A 24,257-nucleotide genomic window follows, 5' to 3' on the forward strand; every position below is an offset into this window, starting at 1 on the left:
GAGTTCTGACTTCTGTAATTGCTTCTCTAGTGGACGTGGGCATTGGCAGGTAAATCCATACTCCCAACCTGTTTCTATCTTTCCCTAGTGGGCCAGAGCTCTGGAGAGGCGAGGTTCCAGGATAGACTGGTGAGGTTGTCTGCCCAGAGAAGTTGGGATGGAATGAGTCGTGGTGGTATCTGTAACTTGGTGTCTGGAAGGTGGCAGAACAGAAAGTCAGACACAATGGTTAATTAACAGGAACCAAAAAGTAGAAACAGAGCAGATGAGATTAGGGATCTTAGGGTAGAAGAAAGCTAGGAAGTCCATTTTAGGCATGTTCCTAGGGGCACACAATATGGTAGTTTTGCTTGAGTTTGATAGCTAGCTTGAAATTGGAGAAAACTATTGTCTGGGCTTCCCTGGACAAACAACTCCATCGATGTGTCCTGGAACTCCACTTCCCCAGAGCCTTTCCCCACTAGGGAAAGAGAGAGACAGTCTGGGAGTATGGATCGATCTGTCAATGCCCATGTTCAGCGGGGAGCAATTACAGAAGCCAGACCTTCCACCTTCTAGATCCCATAATGACCTTGGGTCCATACTCCCAGAGGGTTAAAGAATAGGAAAGCTATCAGGGGAGGGGATGGGATACAGAGTTCTGGTGGTGGGAATTGTGTGGAGTTGTACCCCTCTTATCCTATGGTTTAGTCAATGTTTCCTTTTTATAAATAAAAAATTAAAAATATATATTGTCTGGGGGGTCGGGCTGGAGCACAGCTGGTTAATTGCACATGGGGCAAAACTCGAGGACCGGCATAAGGATCCCAGTTTGAGCCCCCGTCTCCCCACCTGCAGGGGGGTCGCTTCACAAGTGGTGAAGCAAGTCTGCAGGTGTCTGTCTTTCTCTCCCCATCTCTGTCTTCCCCTCCTTTCTCCATTTCTTCCATTTCTCGCTGTCCAATCCGGCAACAACAACATCAATAACAACAACAATAATAATAACCACAACAATAATAAAAACAATAAGGGCAACAAAAAGGAAAATAAATAAATAAAATATTTTTAAAAATATTGTCTGAGAAAATTGTATCAGAGTAGGAGCAGGATACCTCAGCCTCCCTTTGGAGACTTGGGTTGTCCCTACTGTCACTGCTTTATAGTGAGGGCAAGGTCCTCGGAGGGCCCACAAGATGGCTTATGATGCCGTTCCTGATGGAAGTGACCAGTGGTGGTAGAGATTTCTCTCTCTCTTGCTCTATTTCTCTCTCTCTCTCTTTCTCCTTCTTCCTTCTTTCCTTCCTTCCTTCCTTCCTTCCTTCCTTCCTTCCTTCCTTCCTTCCTTCCTTCCTTTCTGATAGAAGCAGGGAGGCAGAAAGAAAGTGAGAGATACCACACCACTGGTTTCCTTCAATGTGGTAGAATATAGTCTCAAACTTGGATCGCACACATGGCAAAGCAACACACTATCCAAATGAGCTGTATCACTGTTCCTACCTCATGACATCTGTGTATCAATTCCTTGATTCTATCCCTGGCACCACATGAAAACAAGAGTAAAATACAGTACTCTGTGGATGGTGGACTGGTGCTTTGCAAACTTGTGTTCTCTCTCTCTCTCTCTCTCTCTCTCTCTCCTCTTTCTCTCACTCCACATCTCATAAAAGGTAGCTGCAGTATGGTGATTATAATACCATCACCCCCATGATGAGTAGAAGTGCCAAGTTTATCTATCCTATACTGGGTAAAATCACATCAGTGGGGTTGCAAAACAGTTTAAGGTGAAGGAAAGTGCAGGTTCAAGTGTCTCACTGTTAGCAACCCATGTGTTATTTCTTCATGATCTGAAAGTTACTCCTTGCTTCCAACAACATAACCATTATATAGAGTAGCAGCTAGGTCTCAGGGCAGGTGAAGATCCAGGCTTACACCTTGACACTCCAAAGAAGCCTGACAGCAACTTCCCAAGTAGCCAGGAAATTGGTGGCAAAGAGTATAAGTAATAAATGATACTTATTTAGATGTCCTGAACAGGAGAGATACTCAGAATCCGTCTTTACCAAATGCCTGAGCAGTATAACAGGGTTGGAGATGGAGAGAGCAGACACTGACTAGAATTTCTGGTAGCAGCTGGTTTTGTAGTAGAAGATGTTTAACAACTAAAAGGAAAGGAAAATGAGGTGAGATTGGGGCCAAGGAAGAAGTGAAACTGCAAAGCAGATCCCACAAACCCTAGGCCAACAAGATGGGGTGATCCTTAGTGAATGAGACCAGTCTGTGGGATAGTGAGCACTGATCCAAAATGGCTGACTTCCCTCAGAGTTTGGATTTGGACTGTCCAGGGGAGAAAGGGTGTGGCTTCATTTTATGTCATAGCATTGAAGGCTTGCCATCTAGAGGCTTCCCACTGACCACAGTCTGCACAGCTGGTCTGTGACCCCTTCCTGGAAGGGCAGTTTGGACAGTCAGCCCTCATTCATGTCTGCCAAAGGATGGGGGGAGGTCAGGTGTTGACAGAAAATGAATTAAGGCCCAATCAGCCTTGAGATCTCTGTTCTTACTCTCATTCTTGGCTTCCTCTTTGGTGGAATTTGAGAGGTGCTAATCCTTTCATAACATTTGAGAATTATGCTGTGTCATGTAGTTGGGACTTTAGAAGTAGGTCTTACTTCAGTCTTAATCGTGGATGAATTTTTTTTAAATTTTGTTTAGCCCAGGGCCACACAACATATGTAATTTCACCACTTCCAATGGGCCACTTTTTTCATTCAGATATAGAGACTCAGAGAGGAAAAGAGACACCACAACACCAGAGGCTCCTCTGGTACTATAGTATCTCCATGTGGCGCTAGAACTCGAATTGGGCCATGTGCATAGCAAGGCATGTATCTTACACTATAAGATATCTCTCTGGCCTTGGATGAAACTTTTTTATATATTTACCAACTTATTTATTTATTAACATTTTTTATGAGAACACTTTTCAGTTCTGTCTTATGGTGGTGCCACGTGATTGAACTTGGGATCTTGGAGACTTAGGCATGAATTTTTTTCTTTATTATTGGATAGAGACAGAAAGGAATTGAGGGGGGGAGATAGAGAAGGAAAGACACAGAGAGATACCTGCAGACCCGCTTTACCACTTGTGAAGCTTTCCCGCTGCAGGTGGAGACCAGGGATTTGAACCTGTGTCCTTGTGCACTGTAATGTGTGCACTTAACCAGATGCACCACTGCCTGGACCCAGGCATGAAAAATTTTTTACATAACCATTATTCTATCTCCTATGTCTTAATTATTATTATTATTATTATTATTATTATTATTATTATTATTATTATTATTAGCCACCAGGGTTATCACTGGGGCTCCATACCTGTACAATGAATCCATCACTCTTAGTGGCCATTTCCCCCCTTTTTGTTCTTTATTTGATAGAAAAAAAAAGAGAAATTGAGAAGGGAGAGGAGACAGAGAGGGAAAGAAACAGAAAGACATCTGCTTTATTTCCTTCACCACTCGTGAGGCTTCCCTCCTGCAGGTGGGGTAGGGGTTCTAACCTGGGTCCTCCCTCATTGTAATATGCACGTTCAACTGGGTGTGCCAATGCCCAGCCCCTTAAGACTTATTTTAAAAATAAAGATTGCATCGACTGATCTTTAGTTTATAATACTATATAAATTTACATACTACACTTTCATGCTTTTATATAAATACCAGTCGCATTGCATCCACAACCAAAGCTCTACTGTGATTCCCATGATCCACTGACCCCTCAATCATTTCCTCCATTTCCTCTTCCCCTCTGATAACCACCATTTTGTTTTCAGAGTCTGAATTATTTTGTTATGATCTGTTAGTCCATGTGTCTTGTTGACTTACTTTCCAACTATGATATTAAACATTGTGTTGTCTTTCACTGTATGACATAACTTTACTTAGCATGATCACAGCTAGGCACATCCATGCTGCTGCAAAAGATAAGATCTCATCTATTTTTTTCAGTTGAGTAATATTCCATTTAGTATGTAAACCACAGCTGCTCTATTCAGTCATCCAGTGATGGACCTTGAGATTGTCTCCATCGCTTGGCTGTTTTGAATAATGCTACAGTGAACACAGGAGTGCAGATGTCTTTTCAAATTGGTATTTTCATATTCTTTGGCTATGTCCTGGCAGTAGTACTGTTGGTGATGTGGGATTTCTACATTTCTTTTTCAGAAATCTCTATACTGCTTAAAAACTGCACCAATATATATCCCCCCAACAATGTAGTAGACTTCCTTCCAACCCTCCCACCCACCACATTGGGGGTGCCTTTTTACTTCAATTTTGAGTAAGTTGTTACATTTCTCTGGACTTCTGATGGTACTACTAATAGTTTGGAACATGGAGAAATTCTTTGAGCATAAAATGGCACAATCCTGATAAGTTTTTAGTGCAGAGCCAGAAATTGAATGAGTGCTGTTATGGCCACGAGGCTGTTCATTGTTCCTTTGCTGGAGTACATGCTTTGTAAACCCTGCTATGGTTGAGGATGCGTTAGACTCAGAAAAGTGTCACTCCGATCTTGGCATTGCTGAGTTTCTGATCTCACTGAAGAGTGAAGACACACATCGGACTGTGTTAATCACACACAAGGGAGGACACACACACACACACACACACGTGTCCAGGAATTTTTTAAAAAGTGGTTCCTGGTAGAGTTATGAGTAAGACTACTAGAATGGAGGCAAGACCTTCTAGATTTGTACATCCTCTGAAACTGACCCAGGCCAAAGTCTTCTGTTGTTTACCAGGAGAGTGTTGAAAAGGTCTGTTTTCTGCTCTAGAGAAAACTACTTCTCCTCCCTCTTTGGGAGAACTGAAATCTTGTATAACAATCAGGGGGTCCCAGATAGGTGTCAAATGCTACACATTGATATTCCTTGTTTGAGGACCAAAGCTAATCCTTGTACAAGCTATAGCCCATTGATCCTTCCTTTATGAGAGAAGAAGGTGACAGGACATTTACAGGTGGCCATTCCTCACAGAATCTCATTGCAACAATACACATGTTCCATTTCAGGGGAGACAGAAACCACGTGTGTGATGGGGACTGGAAAGACCTTAGCATTGAGCTGTTTTCAGATAAATCATTGACATATCTTTGTCTTACCACTTTTTCCACTCCAGAAATCTATCCTACTCTGTAGTCGAGCAAGGAACAGAGATGACTTGGTCCTGAAATGGTTCTAAAATCCTCATCCCACTTCTCTATGGCTATGTATAACAGTGGACCACCAGATGCAGTGGTTTAAAACAGCACTTTGCCTCACATCTCTATGGGTTGGACAGGGCACAGCAAGGAATCTGGTAGCCTCATGGCTAGGAGCTGGCTGGCTGGCTCTCTGGACTGCCATCAGCTGGGGTTCCTGGTTCTTCATCACTTAGGCCCTCCACATGGCCAACTTGGGTGGCCCCATGACAATTCTGTGCCTTTTTCTGTGTGTGTGGAGTCAGAACCTTGCATATGCATGATGTAACCACTCTGGAGTACTTTTGCACTCAGATAGAAAGGGAGACAGAGAAAAGGAAAGACCTCATGGCACTGGAGAATTCTCCACCTCCACAGCAACCTCCTATGTGGAGCCAGGACTCATGCGTGACAAAGCAGGTGACTTACCTGGTGAGCTAGCTCATTGTCCCTGCCTGCCTTTTTATATGGTGACTAATTTCCTGTCCCCAGAGGGGCAGTAGAAATGTCCAGTGTTTTTGTAGTTTATTTGTTTGCTTCTGACCAGAGGACCTCTCAGCTAGTGGTGGGGACTGAACCTCAGACTTCTTGCATGCCAGCCCTGTGTGCTACCCCTATATCTCTCCATCTCAAAACGGGACCTGGAATAGCACTGCATCATTTTGGGTATCTTCTGATGATAAAAAGAGGAAAAGAAAGAACAGGCTGTGAAGCCAGTCTGCATTCAAGGGGTTATTATGTCTAGAGAGTGGAGACAGTGACCTGGGCATATAGTCCTAGTAGAGACGGTTAGAAATGATTCCAGTTCCTATTGCCGTTTGCTACGATGAATCTCTTCCATTTACTTCATATGAGATAGAGATGGGTTGTTTGATTTTTTAAAAAATTATTTTATCTTTATTGGATAGAGACAGCCAGAAATTGAAAGGAAGGGGGAGATAGGGAGAGAGACAAAAAGACACCCGCAGCCCTGCTTTACCACTTGTGAAGCTTTTCCCCTGCAGGTGGGGACCAAGGGCTTGAAGTCAGGTCCTTGCTCATTGTAACATGTTTGTTCAACCAGATGCACTACCACCCAGCCCCTAAAAGTTTTTTTTTTGTGTGAGTGACAGAGAGAAGCCAGAACCCCAGTCCAGCACATCCTGTACCATGGATCAACTCAGGAGCAACTCCTGTGTTCTACAGCTAAGCCATCGCTTTTCTCCCCGCTTCCCTCCTGTTCTATTTCTGCATAGCTTGTTACCATGCAAAATAGCCTCTAAACATATCCACTTAATTTGCCTCCTGATTCTGGTGGTCAGGAATGGGAGGCTGATTTCACTGAGTGGTTCTCCACTAGCAGGAGGCTCTCAGGAGCACACTGTTAGATGTTGGCTTGGATTGCAGTCAGTCATTGGGTGGTTTGATTGGGCTAGAAATCCAAAATGGCTGTCTTGCTGGGGTGGCATTCATTGCTGCCTGTACTCTGGCAGCTCAACTAATCCTGTCAGCTGGAAAGCTGAGACATGAGTGAATTTTCAGCTCAACAGACTTCCTTCAGGGCAAGATGCTTCCCCCAGAGCAGAAGCTATAGAGCCTTTCTAAATCACCATAAAAGTCACCGGGCATTGCACTCCCCTTACTGAAGAGAAGAAAGCAGTTTCAAAGCTAGCTAGAGCAAGGAGACAAGTCAGAATGCCCAGTTGTCCATGACTGTGACCGATTTAATTAGCTGATATACCATTGGCTTGCAACACTATGGGAGTCCAAAATAGAGCTGTGTGCCTTCAGATATGTATTCATGCCACCCAACACCAAAGTTCTAGTATCTTCTCACTATCAAAAAGGCCACTATACCCAGTTCTGCCCCTTTCTCTCCCCTCTCCCCCTAGTAACCACCATAGTTTTTACCAAGTCTAAGAGTTAATTTTATTGTTGTCTTTCCAGTTTGTGTTATTTTACTTATTTCGTTCTACTTAAGAGTGAAATCATCTGGCATTTGTTTTTGACTTTTGATTTGCTTTGCTTAGCAGAATCACCTCAAGTTCCATGCATTTTCTCCTAAAAGGTACAATGTCATCTTTTTATCTGTAATTTTTCACTAACTAGTTATTCATTGTATAGCTTTTTTTTCTTTTTAATGTTTAATTGCCATCAGGGTTGTTGCTGGGGTTTGGTGTCTGCACTTTGAATCTACTGCTCCTAGTGGCCATTTTTCCTTTTTCCCTTCCTTCCTTTCTTTTTTCTATTTTATTTTACAAAACAGAAATTGAGAGGGAGAATGGAGATAGAAAGCTAGAGAGAAAGAGAGACACCAGCATACTTGTTTCAACACTCGTGAAGTGACTTTCCCTGAAGTTGGGAAGTAAGGGCACAAACCAAGGGCCTTGCACTTAAGTGATATGTGCACTTATTTGGGTGTGCCACTAACTGGCACCCCCATAACTTCTTTATCCAGTCATCTCCCCATGGGCATTGAGGGTGATTCCTTGCTTTAGTTTTGTGAATAATAATGCTGCTGTCATATACTGTGTTCCAATATCCTTTTAATTTAGTACTTTTACATCTTTTGGATTAATGCCAGTGAGTCATGTTTTCATTTATTATTTATTTATTTGCAGCACAGGTGCAGCACATGAATTATGCATGCACAAATCCCCTATCCCCAACCTGACCTTTTTCATTTTTTTTTTAATTCAGAGACACCAAATGAGAGGGAGGTGAGCGAGAGGGAAGAGAGGAGGGAGAAACCCCACAGCACTGCTCCACCATCTGTGGGCCTTACTCCTCAGTGTTAGGTTCTCATGTAGTTCCAGGGCTCTAGACTTCACACATGCTAAGGCATGGGCTGTACCTGATGAGCTATCTCCTCTGATGGACAGGTGTTACAAGCACTAGTCACAGGCTTTGGAAATCTCTTGTGCAAGTCTTCCATCACAGAAATGCTCCAGGAGAAAGCAGTGTTCCATCTGAATGAATGTAAGCACTACCGGCTTGAACTCAGGAAGGAATGCCTCTCGAAGAAGCCACTGGATCTCAAAGTAGAAGTCACAGAGATATGTGCTGCAGAGTGAAAGGGACTCCCGATGCCCCAGATCTTGACCTAGTGTGCCTTTCTTACTGTCCAGTGGCTTGGCTGGGAGTGCAAGGTTTGCTTGGTTGTCTCCCTCTGAGCCAGCTTTCTGCTGTGAATTGTTTTCCCAAATGCAAACCACATTTGGTCCAGCGGGAAGCAGTCTTATCATTAAAACACTGAGTTTGGCGGAGCCAGAAGACAATGGCTGAAAAGCCAGTCCCAATCTGCCAGGAAAGAGCCCTAAGTTGCTCTGGCCTCTCTACCCTACTCACCCCAGTCTCACCCTCCAGCACAGACAATGGAGCCTCATGGCACAGTGCCCAGAAACACTGCTCAGAGCTGCTGGAGGATGAGCAAGGCTGATTCCAGAGGCTGGTGTCTTGAGGCATCAGGGGACTGGCACAGAATAGATGCCAGGTCAGTAGGAGGAGACTCCAGGAGCACCTTCCCTCTTGAGGACCACAGACTCAAGCCTGGTTGTTTTTAGTGGCATGGTCATAGGAGATACTTTGCTTTGTTTTGGAGAATTGCTTTCATTCCAAGACTCTGCACAGGACAGCCCCATGCTTTGTCAGCTGAGGGATTCTTTATTCTAGGAGTGTCTGACGCAGGGTGGAGAGGACCAATCCCTATAGAGACAGACAGAGAGAAGAAGGGACATTATCAGATATCTTCATACAAATTGCCAGGCTAGAAAGTGAGTCCCTTCTCACTCCAGGTAACACAGGGCAGGTGGAGTTGGGTGGGAGAAGGGCTAGAGACCAGAGAAAGGCTCCAGGATAGATTCCTGCCGGTGGTGGGAGAAAGACCCCTTATGTCCAAACCACCCAGAACATTCTCAGTCAGGTGACAGGTCATCTGTCTCTGCCATATCACCAAGCAGCTTGGAGTTGGACACAGGGACATGCCATCCTCCCTTCAACATCTCACGAGGCTTTGAAAACTGGGACCCTTGCCTTTTACAAAAGAGGCTGCCTATGCTCTACCTAGCAGTGTGTCGCTCTGTCTAGGTGAGAATTCTTGTTCAGGCAATGGAAAATCCAGGTTGCTTGGTCTCTGGCATGTATGCAGTTCTATGCTTTTGGAATGTCCCCAGATGGATGCAGGTTATGCTTTTGTTCTTGATCTCAGTGTCTGTTTTCTTTGCCTTCTGATAAAATCACTTATTTATTTATCTATTTTCTGTGGCAGGCTTTGGTTTGTGGTGAAGTAACACACTGAATCTTACAGTTTTGTATTTATGGAAGAACAGACAGACTCTGGTAATCTGCCAAGCAGACAACTTTCTTACTGTCCTCCAGGGAACAGTGTGATACTCGGTCATCATGTAAAAGTCACTCAAATGGGAGTTTCCCCCCTTTTTTTGGTGGGGAGAGGGGAGAAGGGGGCGTGTCTTATCTGTACAGAGATCTTTCCTGGAGATCTTAATGAGGCAGAAATGTTGAGATACTCTGAATGGGTATAACAACCAAGGCCAGTATCTTCCAAGACAGGGATTATCCTTTTTCTTCCAAAGTTCTTGTTGCTTTTTTAAAAAATTATGCTTATTCTTTTAATTGTATTTTCCCATTTATCTGATACAACAGAGAGAATCAATAGGAAAGGGGGAGGTGGGGGAGATAGAGAGTGAGAGAGCTAGAGACACCTGCAGCACTCCTTCACCACTCTTGGAGCTTCCCCCTTTGCAGGTGGTGATCAAAGGCTTGAACCTGGGTCCTTGAGCATGGTAACAGGTGCATTCAACCAGGTGCACCACCACATGGCCCCAGTCTTGTTGCTTATATTGTGAGTTTTCTGTGCGCAAGAATTGGCCAGTGTATGTAAGCACTTGTGCTGAGTTAAGCCACTCTGAAACAACTTGGGAGCTTAAGATGGGCACATAGGTCCAGTAAAAAAGCCACCGCCTCTTCCATTAAGGGAGTGAGAGAATACCAATAGACTGTGTGGGACCCACAGACCTACCTGCTTCTATGGCAGACTCTCTTAGTGTTTAATCCTGGCTTCCCAGGTTAGTTACCCTACCTGTGTGTCCTTCAGGCAGGTTACTTAATCTCTCTGAGCCTCCATTTCCTCGTTTGTAAATGGAAATGGACAACAGTGAAGATGACATCAGATAATGGTGATAAAGTCTTTAGCTTGCCACTTGGCATGGGGTAGGCACCAATCCCAGGAGAACTGTCTCTTACAGGATGCTAAGCATATAAAGACCATTTTCCTCCAGAGCTTTCTGTATGAAGCTATTGAGCTCTCTTTGATCTTATATTATTATTGTTATTATTATTATTTATTGGATAGAGATAGAGAGAAATTGAGAGGGGAGGGGATATAGAGAGGGAGACAGAGAGACAACTGCACCCCTGCTAAATCACTAGTGAAGCTTTCCCCCTGCATGTGGGTACCCCACCCCCATCCCCGCCACTGAGCTCTCTCCACCTTTTTGATTTATGGTCAATGGAAGCGAAATTCCTTCTTTCCCAGAGTACTGGTTAATGGTCTAACCTTGCATTATCACTGTATCATCAACTTCCAGATTATTAAATTAGTTACAAGAAAACACAGACCCCCCCCCCCCAGTTACTCCTAGACTCAAGGATGGAGCCTACAAATCGAGTTTAGCGGGTTGCCCACCTTTAGACCCTGGCTGGAGGCAGGGGCAGCCCACTCTCCTGGTCTTGAAAACCACAGCAGGCTCTAGTAATTGAGTTACCGCCTGGGATTCAGGAGGGCTAATCCATCTATATCATTTCTTCGCCTGGTTTAATGCCATTAATGTAACTGAATTAAGAAGCGGCTCGGGTTGGGTGGGACGAGGGGGTGAAAAGGGCTTTTCTGCCTGGGAGTCAGAGGGGGTCATCTCCCCTGCCAGGCTGGAGCCCAAGGTCTGCTTACTAGATGGCTCTGTGGACTAAGTCTTGCTAGGGACACCTGTGTTCCCCTAACAGAATGCTGGGCTTTTGGGGATAGAGGATAGGGGGAGGAACCACGCTCCCAAGAAGGAGAAAGGGTTTCCCAGAACGCCCCAGAGTTGATTCCTGGCTTATCTTCTCCCCCTTCTATTTCCTTGGCGCCCCCTCTCCTTCCCAGTCCGCCCCCTTTTGGTGTTAATTTGGACTTCTGTGATTAGAGCGAGCCCCGGGCGATAGAAAGATCCAGCCTTGTGTTCCTCTCTTGTACCTGAGGCTTTCAGACCCACCGCACGGCTCCCCCCCGCCCCCCCCCCCCCCGTGGTGGAGACTCTTTGCCAACCAGAGCCACCGGCTGGAGGAGGAGGGGCCTGCGCTTGGGGGTGGGAGGTGACGGTGGGAGGTGGCAGCTGTCACGGTCAGTTTCACTCTGCCCCTGTGGCACCCACATCCCAGCTCGCCTTCCTCGGGAGCCCAAGCGATCTCAACTTGGCCAGCTGACCGGAGGCGAGGAGTCGCCAACTCCAGGGCTGAGATCCCGCCTGTGGGAGCAGCTGGGCAAGAGGGACCCCAAAGCCCCAAAGTGTAGGTGGTGATCCGCTCCGGTCCTGGGCAGCGGTGCGGGGTAGGCGGGCACTGGGAGCAGGGCTGTGGGGTGTGTGTGTATGGGGGGAGGCAGAGGCACGGTGTCTCCGGGCTTCGATCTCAGTGGTGGACGGGTTGGAACCCGGAGGGGTTCGGGAACGCCCGGCCCACACGTTCCCCCGCTCTTGGGGTGCTCCTACACCCGGGGCTGCTGACGTAGGCGCGCCCCTGAGGAGCTCGGGTTTACAACCGCGGGCTGGTGGCTGGGTGGCGCCCCGCCCCCCACTCCACCCCCGGGTGCCCACACCTTGCGGGCTACAAGGGATGCGCTGCCTTATCGCCTGGCCACTCGCGGGGACCGGAGAGTTGTTGGGAGCGAGGGAGCGAGCGAGCTCCGAAGGGATGTGGGTGTAGAGACAGGAGCGAGAGCAGGTAAGGGTCGCCAGCCGCTCCCCTTTCGCACCCCTCCATTTGAGTCAATGACTAGGAAACCTACAAATCGGTGACTTGTGTGAGGCGGTGGCGACCCTCCCTCTGGGTTGCTCCTGGGTGGGTCCCCGGCGGGTAGCGGGCAGCGGGCCGCGCGGCTCTGCGGTGTAACAGGCTCACACGTTGCTCATCACATGTTCAAACATTTCCCTTTTGGGGAGGCTGGTTATTTTTAAGTGAATATTTTCGTCTTTGTTGTGGTGCGTGTGTGTGTGTGTGTGTGTGTGTGTGTGTGTGTGTGTGTGTGTGTTTGTGTGTGTTGGGGGGGCATCTCTCCCTCGGTCTTTTTTAATTTTTTAAAATTTTTTTTGTGGAGTTGGCGGCCCTCAATGGCTAGGGGAGAGGCGGGGGTTTGAAGCAGCCCGTCAGCGTGCGGGCCAGGCAACTCCCTGCAAGAGGCCCGTGCAGGGCCCAGGGAGGCGGGTGGCCCAACCCGGTGGAGTACCTGGGGGGGTGGCGATCGCGGGACGCCGGGGGTTAGCAACGCGCTGCTTTGTCTGCTCACTTCTGGGGTGAGGCGAGCAACACCTCCCGCGGCCGGCTGCTCCGGCTGGCGGCAGCGGCTCAGGCTCTGGCTCCTCCTTCACCCCTCTCCTTGCCTTCTCTCTCTCTCTCTCTCTCTCTCTCTCTCTCTCTCTCTCTCTCTCTGTCTCTCAGGCGGCGCGGCAGCGGCAGCGGCAGCGGCAGCGGCGGGGAGCAGCGGATTGCGCCCTGAGCCACAGCCAGGGCAGCTGGCAATCGCGACTTGCCGCCCGAGTCACTCTCCCAAGTCCGGGCAGCTCGGCGAGGACTTCCGTCTCCTGCGCGGACCTTGGCAAGCAAGCTGGGATCTATGAGTGGAAAGGTGACCAAGCCCAAAGAGGAGAAAGATGCTTCTAAGGGTAAGCCCGCCTGCCCGCCCCGCAGCTCTCTCCCCTGCCCTAGCTCCCTTGCTCGCCCCCTTGGTGTGCGCGCAGCCCTCGGTTGCCTCAGAGAGCCTAGGCTGGCCTTGACCTCTGCGACCCCGGGCGAGAAAGGGGGAAGGGTCGCTGGGGTGTGTGTATATGTGGAGTGGGGGTGGGCGAGGGTCTAGCTTAGCACCACTTCCCCTCTGTCCTCCTGGAATTGTCGCCCCGCAAGTGCCTCCAGCCGGCTCCACTCCCCCTAGCTCTGGACGCACGGTGGTGGCGCTGCGGACAGATGGAGCTGCTGCAGCCCGGAGCGCCCCAGCCGCCTGTCCCTGCGAGTGTGTCTCTGTGTGTGCGCGAGTGTGTGTATGTGCCTGTGTGTGTGTGTGTGTGCGTGTGCATCTGGGTGTGCAGCGCCGGTGCAATCTAGTGACATACTCAGTGATCTGCCCCACTCGCCCAAGCCAGGCTCCCCGCCCCCAATGCAAACAAAGAGCCTGGCCAAGACGCCAAACGCCTCCCCCTCGTTCCTGCCCCCCCAATCCGACCTCTCCCCACCTCTCTCCCAGATGGCTAGGAGCTCCCAATCTCGGACACAGTCGCGTGCAAAAGTGAGCAATACGGGTGCCCCGGGCGCCGCCCGCTCTGTTCCTCGCCAGCGCAGCGTCTCCAAGCCCCAGAGAACAAAGGCGGCTGTCCCCTTGCCACTAGTGCTCAGTGGCAGGATGCCTCGGCCTGGGTAGGGGGGGTGAGTCCCCTCCCACACCTCGCTGGGGTGCAGCCACCTGGCCTGGGCCACACGGCCCTGGGTGTCTAGAGTATGCGGGTAGCCTCCCACCCTTAGGGGTGTGTAGAAGAGCCCAGAAGCAGGACTGGAGTAAAGTCAGAGGAAGGGGTGTTGTCTCCCCTTACACCCCCCCCCCCAACCCAACCCCTCCACCGCCAGCACTAACCCATGGCTGGCTTAGCGCCAGAATGCAAACTGGAGATCTAGATGCTGGGAGAGAGCGCGCGCGCGCCCGCGCGCGCGTGTGTGTGTGTGTGTGTGTGTGTGTGTGTGTGTGTGTGTGTGTGGTGGAGCAGTGGGGGGACAGCAGGTGCAAGTGTTTGGTATGGCCACATAGCGGCCGCGGGGGGAGGGGGGCACTCACCCCAAACTGCAGGGATCCATGCTGTGTCTTCACTGCAGAAGTAGGACTGCAGTCAAGGGGGAGGGATCCCCAGCTTTAGTTCTGGTGGGAGGGAGCAGTGCTCAAAGAGCTTTTGGGGGTCCCTTTTCCCTCCTAATCATTACCCCCTTCCTTTTGCCCATCTCCTAGCCTCAGCCCTTCTCTCCTAGTGATGCTAGACCAAAGCCAGTCCTCCCCTGCAGAAAGTTGTGGAAGTCTTCAGCTCAGGGCCTTCTTCTCCTTGTTTCTCAACAGATAGGGGAAGCATTGAGTAAAGACTCTGGAAGTTGGAGTGAGGAAGACTGGCTCTGTTGTTCAATGAGCCAGTGTTGTCACTGCCATCCCTAGTTCAAGACTTTGGATCCTCTGGCTGTTTGAGGCACACAGATTAATTTCCAAACACCCTTTGGGAAGTGGAACTCTTGGATACATATTCCCAGAGCATCTCTCATTTTCCTGTGTCTTTAACAGATTAACATGGCATAAGGTTAATGACTTCAGAGTCATTGTTAAAAGGATTGATTTCCACACAGCTCCCCCCCACACACACACACATACACACACAGACACTGTGGTCACAGAAAAGTAAATGCTACTGGGTGCTTTAACACCAAGTTGGTCAGGCGATTTTCCCCCTCTGGAATCTGGGAGCTATATAGTTTTTTTGTTTGTTTGGTTTTTGTTTTTGTTTTAGCTTTGATTCCTGATTGCCATCAGGTGGTGACCTAAAGTGGTCTTGTCAGAGGTCCCTGAAACTGTTCCCAGAAAACAGGGGTGGCTCTTTTTTTTTGGGGGGGGGGGATTTCACTTGTGACTCTCCAAAATGGTTGAACAAGTGTGGCAACATCAGGACAAGTTTCTGGAAACTCCACCAGGAGAACTTTTTACTAGGTGTAATGTCATAACATTTTCTTATGTTGACTCATTTACTGCATTTGAGACCAAGTGCCTCTCTGTTGGAATTGTGTAATTAGCAACTAGAATTATGGTTGTAATTAGAATACATTAAAGTCATTTTATAAGGCAACTTTCAAGTTGGGAGTTTATGCTCTGAGTGGGTAGGAGTCATAAAGCTGCTGAGAGGGCCAAGTCCAGTTTCTTCCTTCCTTCCTTTTTTTTTTTTTTTTTTTTTGTTGAGATTTAGAGCATTTTCAAAATAGTGACTGCTTACCAGCTGTGAATATTTTCCTTTCAAGTACATTGACTTGGAATTTGTGGCTGAATTTGAGAAACAAAATCCACCAGAACCAGGTCTGTTTTTTTTTTTTTTTCCACCAAGGAGAGTTTATGAACTATATTCACCAAGAGCTGTGATTATTGATAAATGTATTCTTTTAAGGGAGAGGATCCATGAGCACATTTTATACCAGAGCAAGGTACAGGTTTGAAGATCTACTAAATCCAGGGCCAGGTGGTGGTGTACCATGTTAAGAGTACATAGTATGAAGCTCAAGGATACGGGTTCAAAGTACCCTGCTCCCCACCTGCATGGGGATGCTTCCCAAGCAGTGAAGCAGGCTTTTGGGTGTCTTTCTCTCTCCTCTTTCATCCTCTCCTCTTCCAGTTTCTATCTGCCCTATCCAATAAAACGGAGAAAATGACTGCTAGGAGCAAGTGGATTCATAGTGCGGCACCAAGCCCCAACAATAATTCTGAAGGCAAAAGAGAAAAAAAAATCTACTAGATCCTTTGGATATGCGCATATTTATTTTCTAACGAAAATGACAAGTGGTTCCATGAAGTCAAGTCATTTAATAACAGTGTGAGTGGATCTCATGGTATGGTTTCAGAGCCTCCAGAGTGTTATAATTCAGCCTCTCACCTCACCACTTAGGGCTCATGCATACAGCCTGCCATAGCTATGTAGATGATCCTAGAATATGGTGATGTCTCTTGAGAATTTTTTAGGCACAGGTAGTAGTTGATCAGTAAACTGCTTTCCTGTGGAATGAGATACACTTTTTCTTCAACCTAGCAAGGCTAAGCTGAGTGACGGACAATTTTTTTTCCCTAATCTTTTCAATAGCCAGACAAGACAGGCTGTCCTCTTTTGAAGAGGGATCTTGCTTCTGTTTCAAACTTACTGAAATGGCCTCTTGGGCCACAAATCATCTTCTGTGTATTTATTCAGGCTTTGCAGAGACTTCCCAACTGGCAGATGTGTTAATAGTTTGGGACACTCAGCTCAGAATCAGAGGGGAGACCAGTTTCCATTTTGGGAAGGAAGAAAACCTAGCATCTGTGTGCTCAAGGTTGGTTCACACTTTTACCTTGTCAGAGAACATCCTTCTAAGCCTTCTCTGGTGGAAAAGGACTCCATGAAGGCGAGGTCTCCTTCTGGGGGAAGAACTGTGTTCTCTTGACATTCATACAACATGTAGCCGGGAGCATGGAAGATAGCATAATGGTTATGCAAAGAATCATGCTTGAGGCTCTGAGGTCCCAGGTTCAAATCCCTCACCACTATATGCCAGAGCTGAGCAGTTCTCTGGTAAAAGAGAACAAAAACAACCTTCAAACACAACAAAACAAGACATGTAGCCAACTGCAGAGCAAACCTAAAACATTTCAGGATTTGAATGAAAAGGTGTCAGTTCTCTCTTTTGAAACTGATTTGGTTTTCATATTTGAAAAGTAAACTATGTTTGGAGGTGTGTGTGTGTGTGTGTGTGTGTGTGTGTGTGTGTGTGTGTTTCCAACAACTCCAGAGAGCTCTCACATCCAAGGCAAGTTTCAAGACCATTTGGGCTGTGGGTTGTTTCTGTGTAATCATGCTAGTGTCATGGGCCACTCTGACCTCTGTACTAAAGAGGCCAATCCCAGGTGTTGCTCTTGAAGCTGGCCCCTTGCTCAGTTGTCACTGTCATAAACTCCTATGCCCACATGCACCTGCGGCCCTTCCGACACTCTCTGACTCATACCTAAGAAAGAATGCACATTGTGGACTGTGGTGTGGTAGCCACTGTCGCCAGTCTAGGCTGATAAGACTACCCCATGCCATTCCTAAAAAAGGGATCATCTTGGTCTTGGCAGTTTATGGCCACCAGGTTCTGTCCATCCTGTGTCTTTCTCAGGTCTGCGTCAGGTCGAACAGGTGTTAAGCAGCCTTCTCTCCACAGCGCCCCCCCCCCCACTAACCTGTCATTAAAATATTAAAAACTACCAAAAGTTAGCAGTTACTCACATAGTGACTTGTTTGCTTCACCTTGTGAAGAGGTCACCAGAAGCTGTGGTTTTGTGGTTGTACCATAAGCTCTGTGTTCATTTCTCCTGTGTGTTTTCATCTGTCATATCCTGGGTGAGGGTTTGGCCAGGGAGATCACTGGTGACTAATGCCAGCCTGTTCTTAGGGTTTGATGTCCCTGATATTTATTTAATTTGATTTATTACTGGACAGAGACAGAAATTGAGAAGGGAGTGGTAGATAGGGAAAGAGACAGAGATACCTGCAGCCCTGTGTCACCACTCCTGAAGCTTTCTCCCTGCAGGTGGGGACCAGGCGCTTGAACCCAGGGGTCCTTGCACAGGATAATGTATGCACTTAATCAGGTGCACCACTGCCTGTCCCCTCCCTGAATCTTCATCAGGCCTTGTTTGAGTGATGTGTGGCTTTAAGGAGACTGATACTAGGATATTACTTGGGCAGTTGTTTGCCTAATGGTAGAATAGTTCCACAAACACCCCTGAGTCAGGTATCTTAACTTTTTTTTTTTAATTTATTTTTGAGAGTGTGAAAGAGATACCAGAGAGTACTGTTCTTCTCTGGCATATGGTGGTGCTAGGAGTTGAACTTGGCACCTTTGGGGCCTCAGTTGTGCAAGGCTTTTGAGGTGAGCGCAGGTTGGGGTGTACTGTGCCTTCCTTACTTAGTACTGCTTCCTCTCTCTTCACAGCACAGTTCAGAGAGTCAGCATGAATCTTTGAGCTGGAACACCTGGCAAAAGAGGAGTGGGGGTGGCTGTTTTTTGGGGGGAGGGGGATGCTGAGTTAGAAACACAAAGTGAATTGTGGGAAAGGGAGTTGTGATCCACACCAAAGACAGGGAAGTGTCTGGCCTGGAAAAAGAGGGAGAAGGAAGGGGAGGGAATCAGATTCAGGGTCTGGGTGGTGAGCTGGAGGGCTGATTGGGAGATGGAATTGTTAAAAAAAAAAAAAGTCCAGGTCTCTTTGCAGCTTTGCTGTTTTCTGTTCAAATCAATTCCCCATTCTGAGAATTAACAGTCAACACAGAATCACTGGGATGTGTTGGAGCTCCTCAGATATACCCAATAAAAAGGCTTTGTTGCTGTCTGCTTCATTATGGCTTATATTTTTGGAGTTTAGACAACTGAACGGGAAAAAAATATCATTGTCAAGATTAAACAAGTCAAGGAAAAAAAAAGAAGAAAATCCTGAATGAAAGTGTGGTAATTGGAGGGGAATCCTACATAACTTTTACTTCTTTAGGTTTAAAATGATCTTTGAAATGTAAAGACTAAACTCATCAATTAGGATAGGAGAGATGCTCCATTTCTTCATAGGGCATAGCCTGTAATCACGGTTAACGTCTCCCTATCCAGGGGAACTTTCACCCCCTGGATTTCCCAGCCCAGGCTGAGGAGTGTATTTCAAGTTTACCATTTCGTGCAATATGGTTCTTCTTCTTCCTCACCAACTCAAACTTTAGCTCATCCATATGTGGTAGATTAGTTCCACAAACACACTAGAGTCATCATATTTCTGACATTTTTTAAATTTTACTTTTAAGATTTATTTTTGAGAAGGTGAAAGAGAGAGAACAGAGAGTACTACTCTACTATAGTGTATGGTGGTGCTGGGAATTGAACCTGGCCTGTCTGGGGCCTCAGCTATGCAAGTCTAGTATGCAACCACTGTGTTATCCTCCCCAGATTGACCTGTTTTTCAATGTGGTATTTAATTATTTGGGTGAAAGTTATAACTTGATGAACTATTTCTTAGGGGTATGCACTTCTGGGTAAATGCACCAATTTTGCAAAGAAAATGGACTCTTTTTCCAGAAAAATCACGAAATGACCAATGTGAAGGGAAGAGGAGGAGAGAGACTTGCTACATGGAGTTTTTCCTTTGACCGCATACACGTGGATCTCCAAGAAAAGTGTCAGTCATTGTAGATAACAAAGGAATGGGTAGTATGTAAACAAGTAGTGGACCACACATGCTCACCTAGCAAAATCAAGAGTCTACAGTGCTACCCAGCATGCAGTTGGCTTTATTACAGTGGAATAGAGATCCTGTCCCTTTACCAAGAGGATGAATATCTGGCATACTGAGGGCCTCCTAAAACCTGTGGATGAAAAAAAAATATCAGAAAAAAAAAGGGAAGCTATTCCCAAAGTACCCATTTTAGAAGTTCCAAAGTACCTATCTTTGGCGATAACTTTCTTATTTCCGATCATTTTCCCTTCACAGATGGGTGCCTAAGAAAGTTGAGGTGTCTATACACAATGGAATACTACTCAGCTGTTAATCGTGAAGTTATCTTTGTTTCATCTTGGATAAAGCTTAAAGGAATCATGTTAATGAGACAGCCAAAAAGAAAAGAATGAATACCAGATTATCTCATAGGTAGAATTTAGGAAATAAGGGTAGAAAGGGAAAACACAAAGTAAAATTTAGTCTGGCCTGGATGTATTGCACCATAGCAAAGGACTCTGGGTAAGGAGGGAGGGGGCATCACTTCATGTCAGAGTTGAGTTAGGGTACTGGTCTCTATCACTTTTTTTTAAAAAGAAATATTTTCATTTATTTATTTATTTACTTATTATTGGATAGAGACACAGAAATTGTGAAGAGAGTGGGAGATAGAGAGAGGTGGCACAGTGGACAAAGCACTGGATTCTCAACCATGAGGTCCTGAGTTCAATCCCTGGCAGCACATGTACCAGAGTGATGTCTGGTTCTTTCTCTCTCTGCCTATCTTTCTCATATATCAACAAATTCTTTTAAAGAGAGAGACATAGAGACATGCAGCATCCCGGCTTCTCTAGCTTTTATTTATTATTGGATAGAGACAGGTAAAATAGAGAGGGAGAGAGAGACCTGCAGCCCTGTGTCACCACTCATGAAGCTTTCCCTGCATATGGGGACTAGAGTCCTTGTGCACTGTAATGTGTGGACTTAACCAAGTGTGCCACTGCCTGGGTCCTCTGGTCTCTATCTCTTGGGAATAGATAAATCTTCAGGTTGGCACGAAACTTATAACAATCCAGCTTCAGAACCTGTGCTCATAACAATAACATATATGCACGGACATGCATATCTATGCGTATGTATCTGTACTATGCACACCTATGGTTGTGAAATTGAATACAGTAACCATCTGACCACCACTGTACCTGGCAGGTCTGGCATGGGATGACCATTCGTTTTGTTCTGTGAAACAGCATTTTCAACTGAACATGGGGTCGTATATTAATGTAACAGTTCTTTCCGATTAGATAATGTCTTGCTTCTTCTGATACAGTGGAAATGTACATGACTTCTCTACTAAAGACCTGACCTGGTGATAAACAGTAAGCCTGAATGACAATGACTGCATACCAGTTCTCATGCCCCACTCTCACCTTTGCCCTTTGCATGATTCTGTAGCACTGATTTCCAATGGAAATATTACTGTCACACTCTAAGAAAGCACTGAGGCTGTAGTTTTCCTTTCTAATTCTTTAGCTTTTCTTCCTTCCTTCTTTCCTTCCTTCCTTCCTTCCTTCCTTCCTTCCTCCCTCCTTCCCTCCCTTTCTTCCTTCCTTCCTTCCTCCCTCCCTCCCTCCCTCCCTTTCTTCCTTCCTTCCTTCCTCCCTCCCTCCCTCCCTTCCTTCCTTCCTTCCTTCCTTCCTTCCTTCCTCCCTCCCTCCCTCCCTTTCTTCCTTCCTTCCTTCCTCCCTCCCTCCCTTCCTTCCTTCCTCCCTCCCTCCCTCCCTTTCTTTCTTTCTTTCTTTCTTTCTTTCTTTCTTTCTTTCTCTCTTTCTTCCTTTCTTTCTTTCTTTCTTTCTTTCTTTCTTTCTTTCTTTCTTTCTTTCTCATTCTTGTAGAGAAAAGGAGGAAGGTAACAGAGAGAGAGAGACAGAGAGAGAGAGGGAGAGAGAGAGAGAGAGACCCCATAGCACTGCTCCACCATCCATAGAGCTCCTCCAGGTGTTGCCCATGTAACTTTCATGTGGTGCCAGGGCTGGGACTCAGGAACTCATATGGTCAAAGGTGTGCTCTACACACTGGAGATCAAAGATCTTTGTTGGTGCTTTTTTTAAGTCTGGCAAGCACCATTAACCTTTATGGCTATAAGGATCGGGTTGATGTTCCAGGAAGCCCTGTAGGACTAGACTGAGTTTATTGACTTGATTTTGCCTGCGTTTACCTTTTACAAATACTTTAGATCTGACTGGGATAGTCACTCTTGATGGAAAGGTATTGTTTTGTGGACATGCCTGTCCTTTTTTGGCCTTTTCGTTGGGGTCTAAGAAGAAAGGGAGAAAAATACCCTGGTGCAATGCAGACCTGATTAGAGTCCTAATTAGAAAAAAGAAAAAGAAAAAGGGCCAGGTGGTGACACACCTGGTTGAGCATACAGGTTACAGTGTGCAAGGAGCCAGGTTTGAGTCCCTGGTCCCCACCTGCAGGGAGAAAGCTTCACAAGTGGTAAAGCAGTGCTGCAAGTGTCTCTCTGTCGCTCTCCTTGTCTATCACCCCCTTCCCTCTCAATTTCTGGTTGTGTCTATCCAATAAATAAATACAGATTTAAAAAAAAAAGAAAAAAGAAACTCAACTTCTTTTTGTTGTTGTTGTTGTCCTTGTTGAGACTTTACCACTTCTGGCCAAATTTTTTTTTCGGATGGACAGATGGATAGATCGATCAATCGATAGATAGATGGAGAACTCCTAGTTGTGGGTCTGGGGTCTTGAATCTAGACCTCGTGTGTGGTCTGTGAAGCAGGTGCCCTTTCAGGTGAGCTAGCTCCTGCCCTCAATTTCCTGTTTTTATAGTTTAAATCTATACATACTAACACAAATCTTTTTAATATTTATTATTATATACTAACTTTATGTTATTAGTGATTTAATAATGATTGACAAGATTGTGGTAAAGGGGAGTACAATTCCATACATTTCCTGCCACCAGCATACCATATCCCCTCCCCTCCATTTGCAGTTTCCCTATTCTTTTTTTTTTTCCCCAATCATAATTAACTTTATTTTACAAGTTTATCTTTGGTTCAAACCCAGCTATGTATCCAGTGTAGTCTCCCCCACCAGTTCTTTTTTTTCTGTTATTAGGGGGATTAATGTTTTACATTTGACAGTAAATGCAATAGTTTGTACATGCGTAACATCCCTTATTCTTTAACCCTTTGGGAGTATGGACTAAAGATCTCTATGGGGTACAGAAGGTGGAAGGTCTGGCTTCTGTAATTGCTTCTGCACTGGACATGGGTGTCTATAGATCTATACATAACCCTAGCCTGTTTCTATCTTTCCCAAGTGGGGTAGGGCTCTGGGGAGGTGTATTTTACAGATGTTTATTTTAGTGAACTTTTGCAAACATTTTCACTTCTTATTGGGACCAAGGATGAGATATAGATGAATATCTTGGTCACCCTGAATGCTTTCTTTCTTGTCACTTCCTCTTCAAAGACAGCTACTGTTGTGATTTCCAGAATCATCTATTAATTTTGCTTGTTACTAGATTCAATGAAGATGGAACCAGGCAGCATATGTAGTGGATTTTTTGTTTTTAGCACCACTTCCTTTCTTGGCTGAAATCCTTTCTTCCTGTTTTATCCTGTGGTTTCTTGGAGGACCCCAATCCTGCCCCACCCTAGGGCAGGCAACCAACTAGTGTTTGTACTTGGCACGCCTATAATAGTTTTTTTTCAATGCTCTTTGCAAGGTAGAGAATTCTTATAAGTCAGGGAATACTATATTCCCCTCTCTCTCTCTCTCTCTTACCTCAGGGTTATTACTGGGGCTCAGTGCTTGCACTATGAATCCACTACTCCTGGAGGCCATTTTTCCCTTGTTGCCCTTGTTGTTATTATTATTGTTGTCATTATTGGATAGGACAGAGAGAAATTGAGAGAGGAGGAGAGACAGAGAGGGGGAGAGAAAGACAGACACCTGCAGACCTGCTTCACCGCCTGTGAAGCAACCCCCCTGCAGATGGGGAGCCAGGGGCTCGAACCGGGATCCTAAGGCTGGTCCTTGCACTTTGTGCCCTATGCTCTTAACCTGCTGTGCTACCCCCTGCTCCCTATTTCTCCTTAATATCAACCTTTGCTTCCTTTCTAAATTAGTTAACTCTTACTATCTCTTTTTAAATTTTAATTTATTTATTAGATAGAGACAGAGACATTGAAAAAGGAGGGGGAGATACAGAGGGAAATAGAGACACCTGCAGCCCTGCTTCACCACTCATTAAGTTTTCCCCCTGAAGTTGGTGACCAGGGGCTTGGACCCCGGTCCTTGCACACTGTAATAAGAACCCAGGTGTGCTACAGCCTGACCCTGTGAACTCTTACTATCTCCTGAGCATGTTTTTTTTTTTTTTTTTGCCTCCAGGGTATTGCTGAGGCTCCGAATCCAGTGCTCCTGGAGACTATATATTTTTCCCCTTTTTGTTGCCATTGTTTTATCGTTGTCGTGGTTATTATTATCATTGCTATTGATGTGATTGTTGTTGGATAGGACAGAGAAATCGAGAGAGATGGGGAAGACAGAGGGGAGAGACCTGAAGACCTGCTTCACTGCTCATGAAGCGACCACCCTACAGGTGTGGAGCTGGGGGCTTGAACCGGAATCCTCACACCCCTTACACCATGTGTGCTTAACCCGCTGCTCTAAAGCCTGACCCCCCCAGGCATGCTTTTGAGTTTCCATGGAACTCACTGAATTCATGTGACACATAAGTGTCACTTGTGGCTGCGGAACGCAGAAAAAGGAGGTT

The 24,257-nt window shown here is 46.2% G+C and overlaps 1 protein-coding gene across 5 annotated transcripts in view; it reads left to right on the plus strand.

Annotated features, from left to right (window-relative positions):
• Positions 1-24,257, plus strand: part of FGF13 (fibroblast growth factor 13) — a 737,755-nt gene that overhangs the window by 22,321 nt on the left and 691,177 nt on the right. For 2 of the 5 annotated variants that reach the window (XM_060183220.1, XM_060183225.1), the window contains exon 2: positions 12,904-13,127. The exons of 1 other annotated variant lie outside the window; for it this stretch is intronic. In XM_060183220.1, the coding sequence (XP_060039203.1) occupies positions 13,079-13,127 (49 nt within the window). In that variant the 5' untranslated portion in view covers positions 12,904-13,078. Of the gene's footprint in view, positions 1-11,620; positions 11,756-12,179; positions 12,196-12,903; positions 13,128-24,257 lie in introns of those variants that run through there. 2 more of the 5 variants (XM_060183221.1, XM_060183222.1) reach the window with 2 other exon arrangements.

Source organism: Erinaceus europaeus, chromosome X (genome assembly GCF_950295315.1).
Source record: "Erinaceus europaeus chromosome X, mEriEur2.1, whole genome shotgun sequence".
Classification (NCBI taxonomy): Eukaryota; Metazoa; Chordata; class Mammalia; order Eulipotyphla; family Erinaceidae; genus Erinaceus; species Erinaceus europaeus.